This window comes from Lycorma delicatula, chromosome 11 (genome assembly GCF_047948215.1).
Source record: "Lycorma delicatula isolate Av1 chromosome 11, ASM4794821v1, whole genome shotgun sequence".
NCBI classification, from domain to species: Eukaryota; Metazoa; Arthropoda; class Insecta; order Hemiptera; family Fulgoridae; genus Lycorma; species Lycorma delicatula.
Window position 1 is genome coordinate 24,936,841 of NC_134465.1, and position 21,759 is coordinate 24,958,599.

General features: G+C 27.9%; 1 protein-coding gene across 1 annotated transcript in view; it reads right to left on the reverse strand.

The window, feature by feature from the left end:
* LOC142332155 (nose resistant to fluoxetine protein 6-like) overlaps positions 1–21,759 on the reverse strand; it is a 128,227-nt gene that overhangs the window by 22,990 nt on the left and 83,478 nt on the right. Inside the window, exons 8-9 of the mRNA XM_075378426.1 lie at positions 20,438–20,609; positions 17,595–17,785 (exon numbers count right to left, since the gene is read on the reverse strand). Coding sequence (XP_075234541.1) covers positions 17,595–17,785; positions 20,438–20,609 — 363 coding nt within the window. The remainder of the gene's footprint in view (positions 1–17,594; positions 17,786–20,437; positions 20,610–21,759) is intronic.

Here is a 21,759-nt window from a genome sequence, read left to right on the forward strand (position 1 = left end):
AAATATTTGGGTTGGAATAGAAATGTACTATGGAAGGCAAAGTTAATAATGTATAAATTATATGGAGTCATTATAGTTAAAAATGAAGGTGCAACATCGATAATGACAAAAAAGAATTATACTCATCTGGAAGCAGATTTTTAAGAGATATAGTGGAAGTAACACGAAGAGTAAGAGTATAAAAGAAATTGGAGAAAATAGTGAAGCCATAGAATTGGAAGAAATCAAGTATGGTGGTTTTGGATACCTCAGGAGAATGGCTAAAGACAGAATCCTGAGACAAATAGAAGAGATTCAAGGTATAGGAAAATGTCCAAAAAGAAGACCACATAGAAGATGGAGAGTCATTATAAGGGGAGAAGTGGTGATTGAAAGGAAATAGTGAGGAAGAGATTGTAGCTGGACAGAGAGAGAGGAAGAGATTGTAGGTGGTCAGAGAGAGGAAGAGGTTGTAGATGGACAGAGAGCACTGGTAAGCCTTAGTTAACACCCAGACCCAGTAAAACTAGAACAAGGATTGTATATGATGTCATATATGAATGTGTGTGTGTGTGTATATATATATATATATAAAACATACAGCTTAATAGTCTAAAGAGTGGCACATAACTAAATAATAACATGCAATAAAATAAGTAAATTTTTAAAGATACTTTAAAAAATAATAAAAAATTAATAACCATAATAAATTTGAAAATAAATATGATCATAAAATTAAATTCAATAACAAAGACTGTAATAAATTTTATACTGATATAACAAATAGGAAATTTATTAGAAAATATAAAAAACATAAAAGACCACCATAATGTGTGACTATGCAAGTCATTTGAAACAAGAAAAAACAAATATTTGAAAGTAAATAAAGAGATTAAAAAAATAATAGACAATTTCTATAAAAAAGAATAAATATCAAAATGAAAAATTTTTAATATACAATTATTTAAATTTAATCAAAAGTATTTTTTTTAATTAATAGATTCAATTAAAAATCATTCATTAATTAAGACTACTGCTACTGTCTGTAGTAAGAAAGATTAACATTTACAATGAACATGAAAATTAGTTTAGCAAAATTTACCTCAGATTAAAGAGAAAAAGTTTGTTGAGAAAAAGAACAAATTATGGTAACATTCTACTATTAGAAAATTAATTAAAAAGAAATTTGATGTGGACACCACATGATTTCCTTGTATGCTTATTAAATTACATATACACATTTCTAAAAGTAAATAAAATTTTATTTCACTAATAATTTCTGATTTTTTCATATTTTTTTTTTTTTACTGTTATTGAATTAGTATTATTGTAATTTTTTTTAAATTTGAGGTTAATAATTATTAATAAATCAATAATATATTTAAATTAAAAAAAGAAGTTAAAAATGAAAGGAAATGAAGGCAAATCGAACCGTTGTGCCTTCCTCTTGTAAGATCAAAATATTTCATTAATTAAACTTTTATTTGGCTGTAACTCTGGAATCAATGAAACTCGGAATCAATGAATAAAAGGACCACATGATATATCGTTGAAAAGTTCTTAATGAGGGCTAATTACTGCAGTTAAGAAAAAGTCCAAAATCCAAATTTTCTGGATTTTGGGCTTTTTTGGACATTTCTGGTCAAGTCGACTGCAATTAAAAGTGGAAGTGCACAATTAGATGTTACAACAAGTCCTAAATCCAAAATTTCAACATCCTACGGCTAATCCTTTTTGAGTTATGTGAGATACATATGTACATACAGACGTCATGCCAAAACTAGTCAAAATAGATTCCGGGATGGTCAGAATGTATATTTCCGTTTAAATCTGAAAACCAAAATTTTTTGTGATCACAATACTCCCTTTACTTTGTACAAGGAAGTTATATATATATATTTTAATTAATATGGTGAAACTAATTTGGAAGAAGTATTTAAAGATTTTTTTACACCTACACGCAAGTTGCCAATAACTTAGTTGTAAGCTCATAATATTTGCTATGTTGCCATAACTGTAATCAATGAAGACAACACTTGTAATGAGTAAAAATTATTAATGGAAATAGCACAGCCATTTTCAAGAATAACAGTAATCCAGGTCAGGTGTACTACAAATGTGAGTTTTACAATGCCTACTTCTCATTAAATACCACATTCTTTATAGATAAATATCAGCATGCTAGTCCAGTAAAATGTTATTTTGAAGTATTGTGGATGTTAAGCATTAGGTTTCCAGCACAGGGGATAGACAGTTCAAAGTTTGCCAAAATAAGTTTTATTTGAACACTAGTCTTTTTAATAGTGTCCCTGGCTACCATTCTGCTAGTGGGTTCTAATTTAAACAACATATACAACAAACGTTGTACATTCCTAAGGGTCGTTTGGGGTCCTTAAACAGGTCCTAAACCTAAACATTCATAAAACTCTAGTTATCTGGAGATATCCAAAATATCCTATCAACCACTCGATCAATAAATCACAATGCAAGTGGTACTCTGCTTACAAGGAATATTTTGTATGTTCTCTACAAACTAGCTTTATAATGATCATCACTCCTGTCACAGATAACAACATTTGGAAGTGACAATTATACCTCTGATGTTTTACATATGTCACAATCATAAAAGTGATAGAACAATTTGTAAAGCAATATTAATAATATAATTTTCTTTTGAGAAGAAATTTACTATTCTCTACTTTTAATTCAGCAGGAGAAATCAATGACTGTTGGTATATTCATAAATTACAATTGTAAGCTATTAGCTATTTTTTATAGATTATTACTTGCTCTATCTGCACCAACAAATAAGCATGGAATCAAGAATTGTCATACTTTTCAAATGTAGTACCAGAAGAGAGAGTCTTTAGCTATATTTTCTGCTGCAAGATATAGCTTCGCCATAGGTTTAATTATGGTCAATTTTGGATTATGTACGAATATAATGTATTATATACTAGACTAAATAATTTTAATTTTCTTGCCAGATTCTTTAATAGTATATACACAATAAATGAAAGACATTAGTTTTTATTTTCCAAATAAACATAAGTAAAATAGGATAAAAATTTTAAAATGAAACCACAAAGTTCAGTTCAACTGAAAATAATTCATAATGCTGAGCAAATATACAGAATACACATTATAATTAAATAATGCTGTTGATTTAATGTCTATACATTAAACCGAAAGAGGATCTGATTGCAATGAGTCAAATAATGATATTAAAAAAATCTATTTATTTTTGTGCACCAATAACTTACTGAATACTTGTTTGACGTCATAATTATTTGATGCTATAGGCAAGCTAAGATAAGGTTGGTAACTGTTAGACTGGTAATAACAACATTTTATTCCCCATAAAATATTCTTATCTAGGATGGGTAGACCAGTTAATTCTTAGTATGTAAAAAAATTTTGAATGATGTGTATGAATGTGTTTTGTCACCTGAGTATGCTTAGAGAATTCTAAGTGAAACGTATGAATTTATTTTATAAATTTGTATACTTGATACATTAACCCAAGATATTAATAAAGATAATATTTTTTAAATAAAACATGTCTTGTTATTATATTTAATTCTGTCCAATCAAGAGAAAAATAAACTTAAATAAATTACATTTAAGTTAATATATGCTGGTGAGAATAACGGTAAATAAAAATGTTCATTTAATACCACTTAAAAAATAAAAATTAAATACCCCAAAAATGGGTTTTATATATTTATCTGAAGAGTATTTGCAAGTCAAAATCAAGTGAATATCTCATTCATAATAATAGTCATAAATGGGGAAATTTTTCATCATTTTTTTGAACATTTTTTTTTTACAACTGAGTAATTATTATTATAAGAATAATCTAAAAATAATTTTAAAACTAATGTGAAATTTCAAAAAATTGAATTACAATGATACTAATATTTAATTTATGGTAATTTATTCAGCGTATTTCTATTTTATAAATCAATGAGTTCTGCATTACTTGGGAACTGGCAATTTATAAGCCCTGTTGTAAGGAATTTCAATTAATAGAATATTCCATTTCATAGAATAACTTTTTTTCACTTCAAAAGAGAATCAATACAGCACAGAAATCATATGACATAAAATACTACAAATAGATTTTTTTTTTACTGCAAAATATTATTTGGAAGATTTTATAGAAAATATAATAGTATTATTTTTTAGAAGCTCTATCTTTTAAATTCTCATTTAATATTTTCAAAAATTTAATATCAGTTTTAAAAAAAAAAAACATAAAAGAAATCTGTTAACAGTTTCTTTGCATCTATGTATACAGAAAAATTTATATTATTGAGTAGAGACAATGTAAACCATAGTTCTTTACATAATGTTTTGTGATGCAAAGAGTATATGAGATGCAAAATGTCAAAAGTTTAGTTTTATTCTCTAGTAACAGTTATAGTATGTAACATACATAAATTCAAAGAGAAAGAGAACATTCCAACAAGAAATGAATTTTATTAAATAAATTTTTTAAATTTGTTTACTCAGGAGAGCTCAAAACTCTGGAATATTAGATCACATTGGGAAATCACTTTTATCAGTGACAATTTATTTTTATTCAATATGACACATCCAAGTGGTACAACTAATCATTTAAATGAACTCAACTTAGAAATTTAATACATACATAAATATTTGAAAATTAAATTACTTAAATTTAGGTCATCTTAATCAGAAACAATTTTCATCAAGAAATTACGATGTTACGTCTAGTAACTGTGACAATTTATTTATTTATTTTTTTAATGACAAAGTTGATTCTAATCAAAAAGTTTTTTTTTATTTAATACAGATTTAAATAAATCTTGTCACTACTGTGTAGAGGCATTATATCTTGATAGAAAGTGGTTCATTTTTATTACCTTACTGGATCAGTAACATTGTGTGTGAGAAACAAGGTAATATATGTAAGGACCAGTTAATTTTCTAGAAGTGATGATTTTAAATAAATACTTCATACAGATCAGAACTTAATTATATATTATACAGATCATGTCAGGGGGTGGTAGATGTTTTAATCTTTGAATAACAAAGAGAATCTGAAAATTTACACATTTACCTAAATAGATAAAGAAAAATCATGAAAAACTTTGATCTAAAATGGAACAAAAATCAACAAAAGATGTTGATTTTTATGCTAATGCATTTTCTTGTCTTAGGTATCTATAGGCAACTGCATTCCTTGTTCAGGTAATGAGCATACCTACACTTTTTTACATTCATAGATTGCCAGATCAGAATATGTTATTAATTAGAACCCAACTATAGAATGATGGCCAGGGACAATATTGAGAAATTGTTACGTCTTACAATATAAAGCACATTTGATCAGGACTTGATATTAATCTCCTACTTGGGAAAGCAAACACTACTCAAGTGCAAAAAAAAATTAAAATAATTACTGAAATAATAGCAATGCAATATGCAACAATAATAAATTAATAATTAAGGCATAAAAAAATATTCTGAGGAAGTTAATTCATAACTTGTTCTGATTTTTCAAAGTAGCTCCCCAAAATGTAATTTTTTTTCTTTTGGCTTGATGAAATTCACAACAGAAACTCAAAGCTTGTGCATAAGAATATGAAATGTAATTTTTGTAGCGTATGAAAAATGGCATGCCTGACTGGGATTTGAACCCAGGCTACAACTCACACCATGGAACCCGGCATATTATATTCTACACGGGAGTGTGTTGGGGTAATAAATAATTAATAACGATGACAAGCTTAGTAATGCATTTAATGCTTTAAACCAAAACAATGTATGAGGATCATATCATTCAATAATTAAAAAACATACATAGCTGTGGAGGGAAAACAATTGGTAACAGAGTTACGTTATTTTCAGGACTGCAAGTTGGTAATCCTCTGATGACTTTTCATCAGCCCTTTGAATAAAATTATTTTATTTATAACCTCAAAATTTTATTTTCAAACAGTGAGTGTTCTTGAAGTCTGTAAATTACTTGAACAGTATGCACTGATCTATTTTTTTGCTTTCCAATGAAAAACCAGTTAACATTTAAAAATTTAAAGATTGTCAAATTCAGTTCTGGATATCCAATTGAAATTTCAACTCCAGTTTAAAATTTACATAAATTCTCTCATCTAAAAAGACTGATGGATTACAGTCGAGATTACAGCTGAAAAATTACAAGCGTCTGTACAATTCATAGCATTATCACTGACAAGCTCATGTATCCTAAAACAAGCGCAAGATCAGTTCCAAGAAAGGTGATTTGTCAAGTGCACAGTGCTAAATCAAAGGTATCAACTACGAGATAATCTTTTTGCACAGTATTATAGCCTGTTATTAGATACAGATTCACTACTATGTACCAGAATAAGACACAGCACACAGTAGAAGCACACAAATTCACCAGTCAAGAAAAAATTGTGAACTCGACCATTACCAGGAAAAATAACGATAACGATAAGAACCTTTTGGGATTCAAAAGAATATTAATACATTTGAGAGAAAGTGCTATGTTCACTCTCACATCAAGACATAAATTCTTTGCAACAGGCATAAATATACCGATTCATTGATGGAATAATTGTAATAATGTTGTGGGAGATTATGCTGAGAAATGAAAAAAATGTGACATTGATTAAATAAATGGTTTTAGATACAGAGCAAAGTTTATTTTTAATTATGGAATGACCTTTGTAGATTATGCTACTTAAGATTAGATTAATTTCACCTTTAATCAATAGAAAGTCATTCAAGGTAGTAACTCCAAAAAAAAAACTTTTTCTACTATAATTTGCGAATACTAGCCATTTATAATGTTAATGAAAGTACAGTATTAAAGGGCATAAAACAATAAAATTTCTTAATTGATACAATATAAAACAATAGGATGAACATAATTCTAATATTCATGGCATTTCAACCAGTCTATCTGATTATGTTAAACTACATACTATAATGTGCTGGAAAAATTCATAGATGAATAAAGCCAATGATCAATCATTATGTTAATTTAATAATATGTGTTCAATAGTTAATTTCTTTTACTGTACTATCTTATTTTTGTTCATAACGCAATATGAGAATGATCATAAAGCACTTCCAATCAAATTAATGGAATAGTTACTAACTGATTAACATAGCTGGCACACTTAATGGAACTATTCAACCCAGATGTACTGAATCAGTTCGGTCCAGTGAGTTGAAAGGCCAACAACTGTCCTAAGTTAACAATATTGATTACGACTACTCTGTGCATATCCCAAATGATGATATTATGGACATAATAGCATTTTACAAAAGTGTTAAAAAACAATGTAAATTACTATGATCCATTTTTATCTTTGAATTTGAATGCAATGTAGAACATACAAAATTACTAAATTAGTAAAACCTTCATTAGAAGTAAACAGAAAAATTAAATTTAATCAGTACATAAAACAGTCAAAAAAATCGTATTTTTGATACAACTCTAAATGAGTCCCACATCGAATTTAAGTAAGCAAAAATATGATTACCTACAACAAAATGTTTAAATTCATTTTAAATTATCTTGTAGTAATACAGTTATTTTACCGAGTTAATTTATAATAATAGTAAAACTGAGATATTTTTTAATATAAAATAGATTTGTTTTTAACACACAGATAATGTTGTTTATGTTTACGTTACTTTTACAGAACTTAATAACTAGATCCATATTTATAATTATGCAATATTCAAAGTAAAAACTATCCAATGTTTGCTTGTTGTACAAATATACTGCAGGGTATGTAATTATGGTAGTGTGAGAAACTGCAAGATAATTCAAACACAGTGCTTTGTTAAAAATAATGAACATAATTTAACAAACATCATTTTTTGGTATTTTGCTTCACCATTGCCATCATTTTCTCCATCCATTTCTATCCAAAGTCTTCATCCTTCATCTCCTTGTAGTTTCCAATCTTCACTCATCAATTAACTTCATCCTTACTCTTCCTCACTTCTTTTCTCCTTCTATTAACCCTTCAAATGCAGTTGTCGATCACAATATTTTCAGTTGGCAATTTTGCGGTATACTTCATTGTATTGAAGGCAACATATATTGTATTCAAGCAGTTAATTTTGTAACAGGATAATTTTTAGGCCTAAACTGGATATTACTGCAGATTTAAACCTTATTATTTACAAATTTAAATGGGCTATACTTTAGATGTTTCACAGTTAAACAATACAATAATAAATTAAAAATAATTTTAATTTTTAATTTGAAGTACTTAACTACTGATAATAATTATTAAGAGATGTTAACAGGCCTAGCAGTATTAGAAGATAACTTGAAAATCGAGTGTGGATAAAACAGGATGACCAAATTAACTATATCAAAAGCCAGGATTTTTTAAATAAGTAATTGTCAGACAATTTGAGTTTAAACTGTAATCTTTCAACTAAAATTTGCAACAGAAAACACTTGAGGACAAGTAGTTTTTTTTTTTTTTTTTAATGATTACCTTCAATAAAACATTTAATAACTGTTTAATCTGGTATTTCCCTAATTATTGATGATTAGTATTATTACTGCAGTTTTAACTGATACATTAAGAAGTTTAGCCGCCCATGGTTCTGTTGTTATAATATTTTTAGTTATGTTAGAAATATATTATCATTCAATACCACTCAATCTATAAAAAACTATTTTCATCCTTCTCTTAGCTAATTCATAAAATAAGAAGTCCTACTTATTAATTTTAACACCCATAACCCAATAGTTTGTAATACAGAGCGAATTTCAATCTTTTAATTTGTTGTTTGCTTATCTTAGATAAAAATTATGCTTTATTAAATACTCTCATAAACTTAATAATTACTGAAAATAAATTAATATTCTTATCGGAAGTAGCTTGAAAACGTTTTTCTTACTGTGTATAATAAAATATTAGATACATGTTTAACAACTGCATGAACTTGTAGGTTAAATGTAACCTAACCTAATCAAGGTAACTGAGAGGTCTACTTTTTTCTCTTCAACTAGTCCTTGACTTTCACCTTAACCGGTATCAGTTAATAAAGTATGTAATGCATTATTATAAAGCGTGTTTTCAATCGAGTTGTTCTGGCATCTTTTCAGAAATACCAATGATTAATCTTCATGGGTTCAAACATTAAAACAAGTCGTACAATTTATACACTCATTCGATAAAGAATGTTTGTTTTAATAAAAGCCGATTCGTAACTGCTAAGTTAAATTAATCATGGGTAATACGTTATCTGTTGATGAACATAACATAACACAAGACACAAATTCTGTAGTTGCATATAGGCGTATTAACCACAGCGAGTCGAAATAACCAAGCGTAAAACTGATTAACGCACGTACATCATTTTACACTACTAAACACTGCTGATTACACTTCTTTATTATTGTTACTAGTATAATAACGAACTGTCAAATTTAAAAAAAATATTTAATATACTACTGTTGAACATGGAGTTAATCTTATTATAATCTACGTAGGTGTTCAAAGTATATATGTTTGTTTGTGTGTGTGTGTGTGTGTGTGTGTGTGTGTGTGTGTGTATGTACGTATATATTTATATATAACTCATGAATATCGTAGAAAATAAATTGGAACTAGATGCTGAAAATCAGAATTTCTTGGTAATAATATTTTCTTAACAGTAAGAATTGATTAACTAATTACTTACAGTTTTGAAAATCAAATTATCTAATATTAAAATTAAAACACAGAATTAATGGTATCTGTAAGCACAGTTATTTTTTTATCAGTATGAACAACAAAACTGACTTGTAAAAGTTTAGTTTGGTTATAAAATTGTCTAAGTTATATACACAAACCCAGACACTGACTGAATATCAGTTAGCAGAAGTTACTGGAGTTGATGTACGCGCAACAGTAACTGCTTTTTACGAGAGAAAAATAATACTCGGAATGAATCGTTTGATTCCGTTAGTCTACGGAATGTGTTCTGATACAAAAACAATAAAGATACGTTAATAATCTCAGTCAAACTTTATAATAAATTGCGGACAAAACTAAATATTTCTTCTACGCAAATTTTATATTGTACATAAATTCCACTGTATCAAATAAAGTAATTTAAACAACTATAATATTATAACCGTCAGATACAACAAAAATAAAACGGTAAGAACACTTACCTAACCATAGTGGTTTCAAAGTGTCACTCCATCTTCAGTAGTCAAAAATGTAAATTACTAGTTAATTAAAATAAATTTACTCATGTATATAACAACGGGTGTTTCAAAAAGGACGCACCCCTTTGTTTACGACGTGAATTTATTATAAAAAAGTTAATGTTAATAAAACACTCATATAACAATATTCAAATTCCGGTAAAAATCTAATAATAAATAAAATAATAAATATAATCTAACCAACCTTAACTTACGCTCGCTTCGCTTGCCAGTCAAGGTTAGCGAGCGTAGGTTAAGTTTGGTTAGATTACATTTATGTTGGTTATATTACATTATAAATGTAATCTGAATTATTTATTTATTTTCTTAGTTCATATAGCGTTTCAGTGCCGCTATCTAAGAACTAATTTAACTAACGGAAGCGTTGTGGGCATATAACGGATTTTGACCTCAAATAACCTTTAATAACATTACAATAGATGTTAAAAATGAATTCCTATGATCTCGTTGCAGTTCGTACACGTTTCATAACATCTGCAGCCACTTTTCGTGTTGTTAGAAATCTCATTTTCAATGTTAGCTTTCAATTTGTCAAGTGTATAAGGATTGTTTTTAAAAACTACACTTTTTAAATACCCCCAAAGGAAAACGTCTGCTGGTGTAAGATCTGGGGAACTAGGAGGTCAAAACCCTTTTGTTGTCAAACGATGGCCAAAAAATTTCCGTAACATATCCAGCGTTTCATTAGCAGTATGACACGTTACGTTATACTCTTGAGTACTTATCGGTTATACGGGACCTTTACTGAAATAGGATAACTACCGACATACAAATAATATATGTGAATTAGTATATATAATATACAAATTATTTTTATATTTAACGCTAATTAGACGAGGTTAGCGAGCGTAGGTTATGTTGATATACGTGCCCGATTCGTCATTGCACGGAATTAACATAATATAATCAAACAAAACGTACGCTCGCTTCGCTCGCTAACTACATCTATTAACGTTAAAATAAAAATTATATACAATAAGTTATACGTATATAAGTTTCATCGTGCCGAGTTGCGTACAAGGTTATGAATAATTATTATCTTATACCTCTAAATTCAGTGCAGGGGAGGAGGCGATTGATAGATTATACAAACTGGTGTGTAATATTTATGAAAAAGGGGAATTTCCATCAGACTTCAAAAAAAGTGTTATAGTAATGATACCAAAGAAAGCAGGGGCAGATAAATGTGAAGAATACAGAACAATTAGTTTAACTAGTAGTGCATCAAAAATCTTAACTAGAATTCTATACAGAAGAATTGAGAGGAGAGTGGAGGAAGTGTTAGGAGAAGACTAATTTGGTTTCAGGAAAAGTATAGGGACAAGGGAAGCAATTTTAGGCCTCAGATTAATAGTAGAAGGAAGATTAAAGAAAAACAAACCAACATACTTGGCGTTTATAGACCTAGAAAAGGCATTCGATAACGTAGACTGGAATAAAATGTTCAGCATTTAAAAAAAATTAGGGTTCAAATACAGAGATAGAAGAACAATTGCTAACATGTACAGGAACCAAACAGCAACAGTAGCAATTGAAGAACATAAGAAAGAAGCCATAATAAGAAAGGGAGTCCGACAAGGATGTTCTCTATCTCCGTTACTTTTTAATCTTTACATGGAACTAGCAGTTAATGATGTTAAAGAACAATTTAGATTCGGAGTAACAGTACAAGGTGAAAAGATAAAGATGCTACGATTTGCTGATGATATAGTAATTCTAGCCGAGAGTAAAAAGGATTTAGAAGAAACAATGAACGGCATAGATGAAGTCCTACGCAAGAACTATCGCATGAAAATAAACAAGAACAAAACAAAAGTAATGAAATGTAGTAGAAATAACAAAGATGGACCACTGAATGTGAAAATAGGAGGAGAAAAGATTATGGAGGTAGAAGAATTTTGTTATTTGGGAAGTAGAATTACTAAAGATGGACGAAGCAGGAGCGATATAAAATGCCGAATAGCACAAGCTAAACGAGCCTTCAGTAAGAAATATAAGTTGTTTACATCAAAAATTAATTTAAATGTCAGGAAAAGATTTTTGAAAGTGTATGTTTGGAGTGTCGCTTTATATGGAAGTGAAACTTGGACAATCGGAGTATCTGAGAAGAAAAGGTTAGAAGCTTTTGAAATGTGGTGCTATAGGAGAATGTTAAAAATCAGATGGGTGGATAAAGTGACAAATGAGGAGGTATTGCGGCAAATAGATGAAGAAAGAAGCATTTGGAAAAATATAGTTAAAAGAAGAGACAGACTTATAGGCCACATACTAAGGCATCCTGGAATAGTCGCTTTAATTTTGGAAGGACAGGTAGAAGGGAAAAATTGTGTAGGCAGGCCACTTTTGGAGTATGTAAAACAAATTGTTAGGGATGTAGGGTGTAGAAGGTATACTGAAATGAAAAGACTAGCACTAGATAGGGAATCTTGGAGAGCTGCATCAAACCAGTCAAATGACTGAAGACAAAAAAAAAAAAACCTCTAAATTCATAGCATAAATAATAAACTAATAGACAAATATCGCAAATTTATTAGAACAAGTAAAACGCAAAAGAAAGTTGAATTTCAGTAGAGGTGCCGTATAACCGATAAATACCTCCTGCTGGAACCGACATTTCGTTCGTGTAACTCTAACATGGCAATAAATTGATCGATTAAGTCCGATAAACCACACCGTCAGCAGATCTGTCAAAAAAATAAATGTCCTATTATACGACGCCAGGAGATCGCACACTAAACACCAAATTTACGCGCGCGTTATTGTTGTTCATGAAACGCGTGAGGATTTTTACCGTTCCATATTCGATAGTTTCGGTTGTTAACGTAGCCATCCGAGTGAAACCATGCCTCGTCGCTGAAATAAACATGATCCAAAATTTCTATACCATTGATATCAACAAAAGAACGACCATTATGCGATTGTAATTTTTTAGTAGCCCTGAAAGCTGTAGATAATGATAGCCTATCTTGTGAAGAAAACTTTCTGAGAGATTTTTTAGTTGACCGAATCAAACGTTCTTTCACATCTTCCAGAACTTCTACTGTTAACAGTGACGGACAACCTGTGCTTTTCCGATCGTGTACACTCTCGTTCTCACGAAATTTATTAATCATAAACGATATTGTCGACTTATTAGAAACTAAAGAACTGAGAAATTTTATCCGAAGCTCATCTTTCAGTCGTTCGTAAGATTTATACGCGCACTAAGTCCCAATAATAAACACACGTCCGTCCTTGTAAAACGACATAGTTAACACAATAAAGACGAATTTGTACTGGAATAGCACTAGTGCATAAGCAGAACTTCAATTGTTACAAGTTGCTAATTTCGAGTACAGTATTGCCAACTGACAGTAGGGAGAGGTAAAATTTTCCTATGCGTAACTTCAATATATCTTCTTAATCTTAGGGTTGCGTCCTTCTTGAAACACTCGTTAAGTCAATAAATTAAAACCTCTATTAAAAACATGGCATGGTAATGAGTGGTATTTTATACTAAATCATTTAGCTATTATATCAGGTGTACCAATTTAAGCACTGTACTATGGTATTAAATTTGCTTATTTATAAGTCTATATATATCTATTTTTATGTTTACTAATATAATATTTTTCTAGCACATCAATTTCTTTATTATTTTATTTGTAATGTTTTTAAAATAGTTATTACAAATATAAGTAATCTTATGTTTATTCTTTAAAAGACGTTGAGTAACATTTCAAAATGTAATATTTCCTTGTACGAAGTAAAGGAAGTATTGTGATAGCGAAAAATTTCGGTTTTCAGATTTCAACGGAAATATCCATTTTTTAACCATCCCTGGATCCATTTTAACTAGTTTTGACGTGACGTCTGTACGTACGTATGCATCTCGCATAACTCAAAAACGTATCGCCGTAGAATGTTGAAATTTTGGATTTAGGACTGTTATAACATCTAGTTGTGCACCTTCCCTTCTGATTGCAATCGACTGGACTAAAAGTACCCAAAAAGACTCAAAATCCTAAATATTTGGATTTTGGACGTTTTCTTAACTACAGTAATAATTCCTCATTGAGAGCTTTTTAAAGATATATCATAAGTGGTACTTATTTTCATTGGTTCCAGAGTTCTAGCCAAACAAAATCGTAATAAATGAAATACTTGGATCTAACAAGAGGAAGGCACATCGGTTCGAATCCGACTTCATCTGATTTTTTTTTTTTTTACTTTTCCTTTAATTTAGATATATTGATTTATTAATTTATTAACCTCTTATTGTAAAAAAACTTTTACGATAAAAAATATCAGAAATTAATTATTGAAATAAAATTTTATATACTTTTCATTTAAAAAAAAATGTGTGTGTGTAATTTAATAGGCGTACAAGGAAATCATGAAGTGCCCGCATCTGATTTTTTATAATTCTTAAAGTTTTCCGAGAATCTTTTCATGAAGTATCTGTTGGTTTTTCTTATGAATATATGAACCAAAAATATTACAATTAAATGTAAACCATACGGTAAGAGTCTCGGAGGTATTATTTCTTCTGCACAAAAAAAAATTTCTGTAATATAAATAAAACTGTTTTTAACAAAACGATACTGATATCAAAACAGGTAAGACAGTAGTACATTTCTATTATCAAAATATTTTACTAATTTAGATAATTTTTTTTTTAAAAATACATTTTAAATATATGTAATAGATTAGTGAGTGGTTCTCAAACTTTTCCAATTAAAATTTTTCCATGGCGCCCTACCCTAAGTAAAAGTATGACTGCTCGTAAGTAAGAGAGTAAAATAAATAAAACTCGTGTATCTTCGTTATTCTTTACTTTATTAACATTAAATTAATATTATAAATGACTTGGTTCAATTAATTATGAAGCTTTTTTAATTAATTTCGCGGCGTCCCTGAGAAGAGGCCGTAGCGCACAGTTTGGGAATCACTCTCTCTATTAGATAATAGATATACAATAATAAATAATAAACAATATTTAAGCGTTCCATATAATAGGCAAAAAAAAAATTTGATACAAAACTGTTACCGGCCCGATTTCATTTATTAAACAATGAATATTCATAAGAAATATATTATTTCTGTAAATGTGATGTGTATTAAATAAAACTGAAATCGAACCGGTAAGAGTTTTGTAACAATTTTCTTTTTTTTTGTTTTGCTTATTACATTAAGCATTTTTTTGTTATGCAACGCTTAAACATTGTTTATTATCTATTATTATATATATATTGTCTATTACATATATTTAACATGTATTTTTTTTAAAGAAAATTCTAAATTAATAACAGATTTTGACAAGAGAAATGTAGTGTCTTACCTTTTTTGATACCAGTATCGTTTTGTTAAAAACAGTTTTATTTATATTACAGAAATTTTTTTTTGAGCGGAAGAAAGTTTTTATCTGCGAATTTTTTTCAAAATTCGTACGGATTACAGTTACAATTGTAATTTCATTGTAATTTATTTGGATATCACTGCGTTTTATTAGATTATTTATTTATTTATTTTTTTTTTTTTTTATGAATTACTGATTTGTTATCTTATGAATTTATTATTAAAATTTATTTCATTTCTAGAACAAACAAATATACATTCTTTTGAATTTCTCGGCCAATTTTTTTTGTGGTTGGTCATATCATTCACTTTATACCACATTTTTTTTTTTTTTAATAAAATTAGTACATTGACTTCACGAATCGAAAGTCCGTTATGTAATATTGCACTTTGTAAGTGTAACCCTCGATTTTTAACGTTAAATTCGATTTTACTACTAGAATTTATTTCTGTTCTATTTATTCTTTTTTTAATAAAACTGGTATAATCTCTTATAAACTAAAAGTATTATTTTTTTTAAAGAAATGATCGGAAGTAAAAAACATATTTCATCTTCAGTACTTTCATTTACATAAGATCATTGATTATTAAAACAAGCTGAAGTATATTTTCTTTTAAATTTTATTATTTCAAGTACATTATCAGGTTTTTGTACGCTACCTAGTACTATCAAGTACTGCTATCTAGCGGCGCGATTCGTAAAGATACATTAAAAAATGAATAACATGACATATCGAGTCCCCAGGTGGTTCATCATATGCAAAACAGAAGTTGTCTAACAAAATTAGAGGTATTTTTTGAAAGTATTCTTCATTACTAATCTAATTGAACTGAAATATTATGTTTTCACGCTTATTTATTTTTTCCCCCATTTTCATTTCACTGTTAAACCATGTTTAAAACTATAAACGTAGTTCGTTGACTTGTCGCCTATTATCGACGAAGTAACGAAGTCTGTGATCAAAATCATTAAATTTGATTTAATGCATTCCACAAAGTTCAAATTTGCTAATATCTTTTTTATTTTGTAAAACGTACTTTATTGGTTTATCCGGTATATAAGAAACGCTATATCCATCCATTTTTATGCAATATATTCGTAATTTTTATATTACTATTTTGATATTTAAAAATAATCCATTTATTAGGTAGAATACATTTATATTTATGAATATTATAATTTATAATATAAATTAGTTATTATAATTTTAGTTTCATCTGACATGTTTTTATTATTTAATTATTTTTTAAGTAATTTATCAGTTAAGCTACTTTCATAACCGTTTATATTTGCAATATTCCTTATCCAATAAATTTCTTTATTCATTTTATTATTATTTGTATACATATGCACTATGGATCGTATTTTTATAAAAGTTTTTTATTTTGTATTTGTATTTATTTATTTTGTATTTGTATGTTTATTTTCAAAAATGAATAGTATGAACATTAGATTTTTCTATTGTTACCTTATTTTATGCAATATTAGTTTCTATTAATCATTACAAAGTTTTTAGTAAATCTGACTGTATTTTGGTATTTATAATTTAATTGTCATTAAATCAATTTTGTTTTTAATTTGAATTATTTTGAATACTATATATGTTTATCATTATTACCTTATATAATTTTGGATTGTATTTAAAAGAAATTTTTATGTTTGTTAGTCTTTCAATAACTTTATTTTATCACGAACGCGCAACAATAGTTTATCCAATTTTTTTAAAGAATTTATAACAGGCCTAAATATTTGTTAAATCTCTTTTTTTATCAACCTGAAGAATACATTGGTTTTAACGTCACTCCATCATCACCCTTGCTGATTTCTGCTTCTGACATTTCAATTTTTTATTGCCATACAAAATTGACAGAGGTACTGGCGATTGTGCTCCATGAATATCGCTGTGTACATTCTTAAAAAGACATTAAAAAATAAATAAATATTTATACATTCTAAAGGAGTTTTTGTAATACCTATGTAATTATTATTTTTAAAAAAATAAATTTCAAATGTAAAATGTACAAATGTAATAAAAATGTATACAAGTATTTTTACCTGGCAATAATTGATCCAGCTGGAAACTGATTTAAGTATGAGTTGAGGAAACTTATAATGTTCGATATTATAATACAAACTGGAATTCCATACTTTATAAAGGATTTCCATTTATAAAGTGAATATAAAAATATTGGCGCTAAAAAGTGTAATTGCATATCGACAGATAAATACCATGTTGATGGAATACACTAGAAAATAAAAAAAATTATTATTCACATTAATTTTATGAAGTAAAAATAAAATTGATCGTATAATAATTAAAACATATATACAAAATTGAATTAATCTTACTTAGTGTAAAATAAAGATTTTATTAATTCCAGATCGTAATAACGACAGCAGAGACCTGCAAACTGACTTTCAATGTCTTTGAATTCATTGAAAGTCAAAATTGAGTTAGGAAGCTAGTCTAAACAGATTAGAAGGCAATTGAATTCATATTAGTTAGGATGATGTTACCTTATTTTATAGATCATGATAAATTAACTACAGACATGTTCTGTCTGTTGACTAAGTGAACAAATATTCAAGAACTGGAATGAAGATGAAATACCAGTTATTAAGTTCAAATTAAATTGGAAATAAATTTCTCTTTTGGTGATTTTCTTTTAATTTATTTACTGTTTTATTTATTTATTCACAAACAATATTTTTTGCATAAGAAGTACTTAAATACAAATTTAAATATCTAAAAATTGATGACTTTAAATTTTTTTTAAGTTAATTATTTCTGCATAATTGAAAAATTATTATTTCTTATATTAATTATTGTTACGTATATTAAGCATAACCTCTTATATTCTGGTTTTATTTTTTGTGTTTTTTTTTTATGTGCTCAAGGTTATCAAGGTTTTCCTTGTTCTGAGAAAAACTACTAGAGACAAATGCTGGAGCAGTTCCCGTTTAGTCTTTGTGGAAAAGTACTGTCATATTATTTTTAATATGATAATATTATAATATGAATACAATATCTGTTTATTTCTACTAAAAAAAAAAAAAAAATATGGTACATAGTTTGCCACTTACTTTGTCTTTTAATGAATTATATTATACATGCGGTATTGATTTATTAAATACCCAGCACATATGATAACTTGCAATTGATGAAAAAATGGCAAAATTCACAATCAATTATTTAGTAACTCCTTAATATTTACCTCGATTGAAAGATTCAAAAATGTGTAATTTAATTCATGATTATAATTAACTCATTAAAAATCTTATAATTTCAGAAAAAAACTTATGGTAAGCTATAATTATATATAAAATTAATATTTTTACATATTGCTGTGTTCTTTCTTCTTTGTTTAGTACTTTCATAAAAAGTTCTAGTTTAAACTGTTGAGGGATTAAACATTAAACTATATGAATTAAAAGTTAAACACGGTAGGTAACATGTTTTCATAAAAGTACTATGAGTTATGAAAAAATATCTTAACTTATGATTTAATGATATTGATATCCATATTAGTTTTTTGAGTAGATATATACAGATTCCTTCTTTTACACATCACTTTCTCTAATAAGAATGGTAGCTAACGTGGTAAATTAACACTGATGCTATACCTCAAAATTATTATTGAAAATAAGCATACTCATGTTTTTAAATATGTTAAGAATCTATAATGTACATCTTCCAAACGCTCATCTGCTGTATATTTTCACCTGATAAGGTATTCACCATTTTCCCAACATTTTATACTCAGGTTGTACAATTTCCTTATTTTTATGTGTACATCGATTCTTTATCCCATTCTTAAAATATATCCTTCTTAATAACTCTGACCAATAAATTCATCCTCAAAATCGTTCTATACATTTATAATTCAAAAGCCTCTAATTATTAGTTTACAATATCTTTCTTGAGTCCTGCCTTTGGTAACATAAAAAAAATAATATTGATTACAAGTAGCCAACATTTTAATTTAAAAATTTCAAGTAAATTCTTTACCATCCAACTTTATAGTTACTTTTTACTTATTTTATCTTATCTGCTATATATTTTATATAATCATAAATTATTTTCTGAATTATTTATGTTTCTGAGCTTTTTGAGTTTCTCCAGAAATCAGTTGATATGCTAAGGTGGTAACTTAAATATTACTATGAAGTTGGTATATTCTTTTTATACGACAATAAGACAATAGGATCAGTCTTATTATTAGACTATAACTGATAGGCATTTCAGAAATTATACTTATTGTGTTACCATAAATAGGGAAAAAGTCCTTGAATCAGTTCACATGTAACCTCTAACCAGATACTAAGGATACACTGGCTCTTCAGATCCTAGCATCTTCAACATGAACAACTTAGTAGGGTCAGACCAACAGGATCAACAATGAAGATTAAGGAATCAAGGAAAATACAGGAGTGGGTAGTGAGAAAGAATGATCTGCTCTGATGAATAGCTTAGGGTGTCTTTCCTGCTAAGTTGCTTTAATAAACTTAAATAAATGACATATATTTAGGATGCAATTAAAGCATATCTTATTTTCTCAAGAAAACCAACCTGCATAACTAAGAAAAAATGAAAGTAAATAATTAACTGGATTTGAGACTGCAATAAACGATCGACAATAACACTACCACTTATGTAAAATATAAAATATTAGAATTTTTCAAAACATGCTACAACTCCAAGTAAAAGTAACTCAATATATCATTACAGTTAGGAAATTTGGGGCTTAATGACATAACCTAGAAAATTTATATCAAATAAATTACAGTTTAATTAAAATATTGGTTCATGTTTATACTATAAACATTAACATATATATAAATGTACAGAATGTATAGGAAGTTGTGTAAAATGTTGTAAATAATATTAATAGCTTTACCTGTTCTTCAGAATGTACGTAATTGTTAATAAATAATAAATTAGTCCACCAGTTTTTATAACAGTATTCTGTATGACGTCCCACATAAGTTTTCCATAACGGTCCATCTCCAAAATATCTTGGAAATAAAGTCAATGCAAATAGAATCAAAACTGTGTACCCCGGTACTATCCTGAAAAGTAAAATAAATTTTTGTTACTATATATTTGTTTTTATCAATGATCAGCTTTATTAGATGGATGCCATTGTTATTTTAGGTTGGATTACTTTTTCACCATTACTTCACGATAGTAATTTTATCTACTTTTACTTACATATTAGCTGAATTTGCATTTCCTGACAGAAAGATTGGCAAAAAAGTGACTGAAAATAGTTCATCTTTATCCACACAATCTATCATCGTCTGGGATACTTTTTCTCAATATTCTGGGTAAAACTGTATGTATTGTACCAGTTAACTTTGTCTTTAGCAGATCTTGGGACAAGGATGGTTTTGGTAAACCTTTTTATTTTAGCAAACCTCATAAAAAAATAAGTCAAGATTTGATAGGTCAAGGGACAATGGTGGCCAAAGACCATAGAAATTAGCCTAGATTTTTTGTGCAGTTCACTATTCTGACAGAAGAGAAGTACAGTAATAGGGTCTGTTAATTATTGCAGATTTGTATTTCTTATACTTTTCATGCTAAGAAAAGTTTCTTCATGATTTTCTTAAACCAGAAAAACTCTTTTTAATATTCAGAATTTACAATTTATTCAAAAATATTGGTTTAACCAGCTACTTTCTTAACACAGCACAATGCACAAAAAAAATTGATATTGTTCATGGATAAAGTTTTTAAACTAATAGAAACAACCAATATTTTTTTGATAAACTTGTTATAAAAAAAATTAAATTTAATAAGAACAATTTTAACAGTTTCCTTCCACTTGTATTAACCAAACTAAATAAAATATTTGATTGTTTTCTTAATTTCCTGAGAAATTTGTATTGAGACATAGCAATATCTGCTAAACTCAATCCATAACTTTTTCTACTAAAATTGTCTTTTTCCTGATTCATTTTTGGTTAAAAATTGTAAAACATTTTGTAAATTTATCAGTAGATTTATTTGTTGGTGCTGCTTTAATAAAGTTATCACTAAATTCATATACATATTCTGTACACAATAACATTTGGCAGTGCAGACTCTTTCTTCAGCTATTCAAAAGAGCCTGCTACAGGTATTTTATTTAGCCACTGATTTCGATACAATCAAACCTAACCCAAAGTTACAAATACCAAATTTTCCTCGTTCAAAATTAATGAAATATTAATTTTT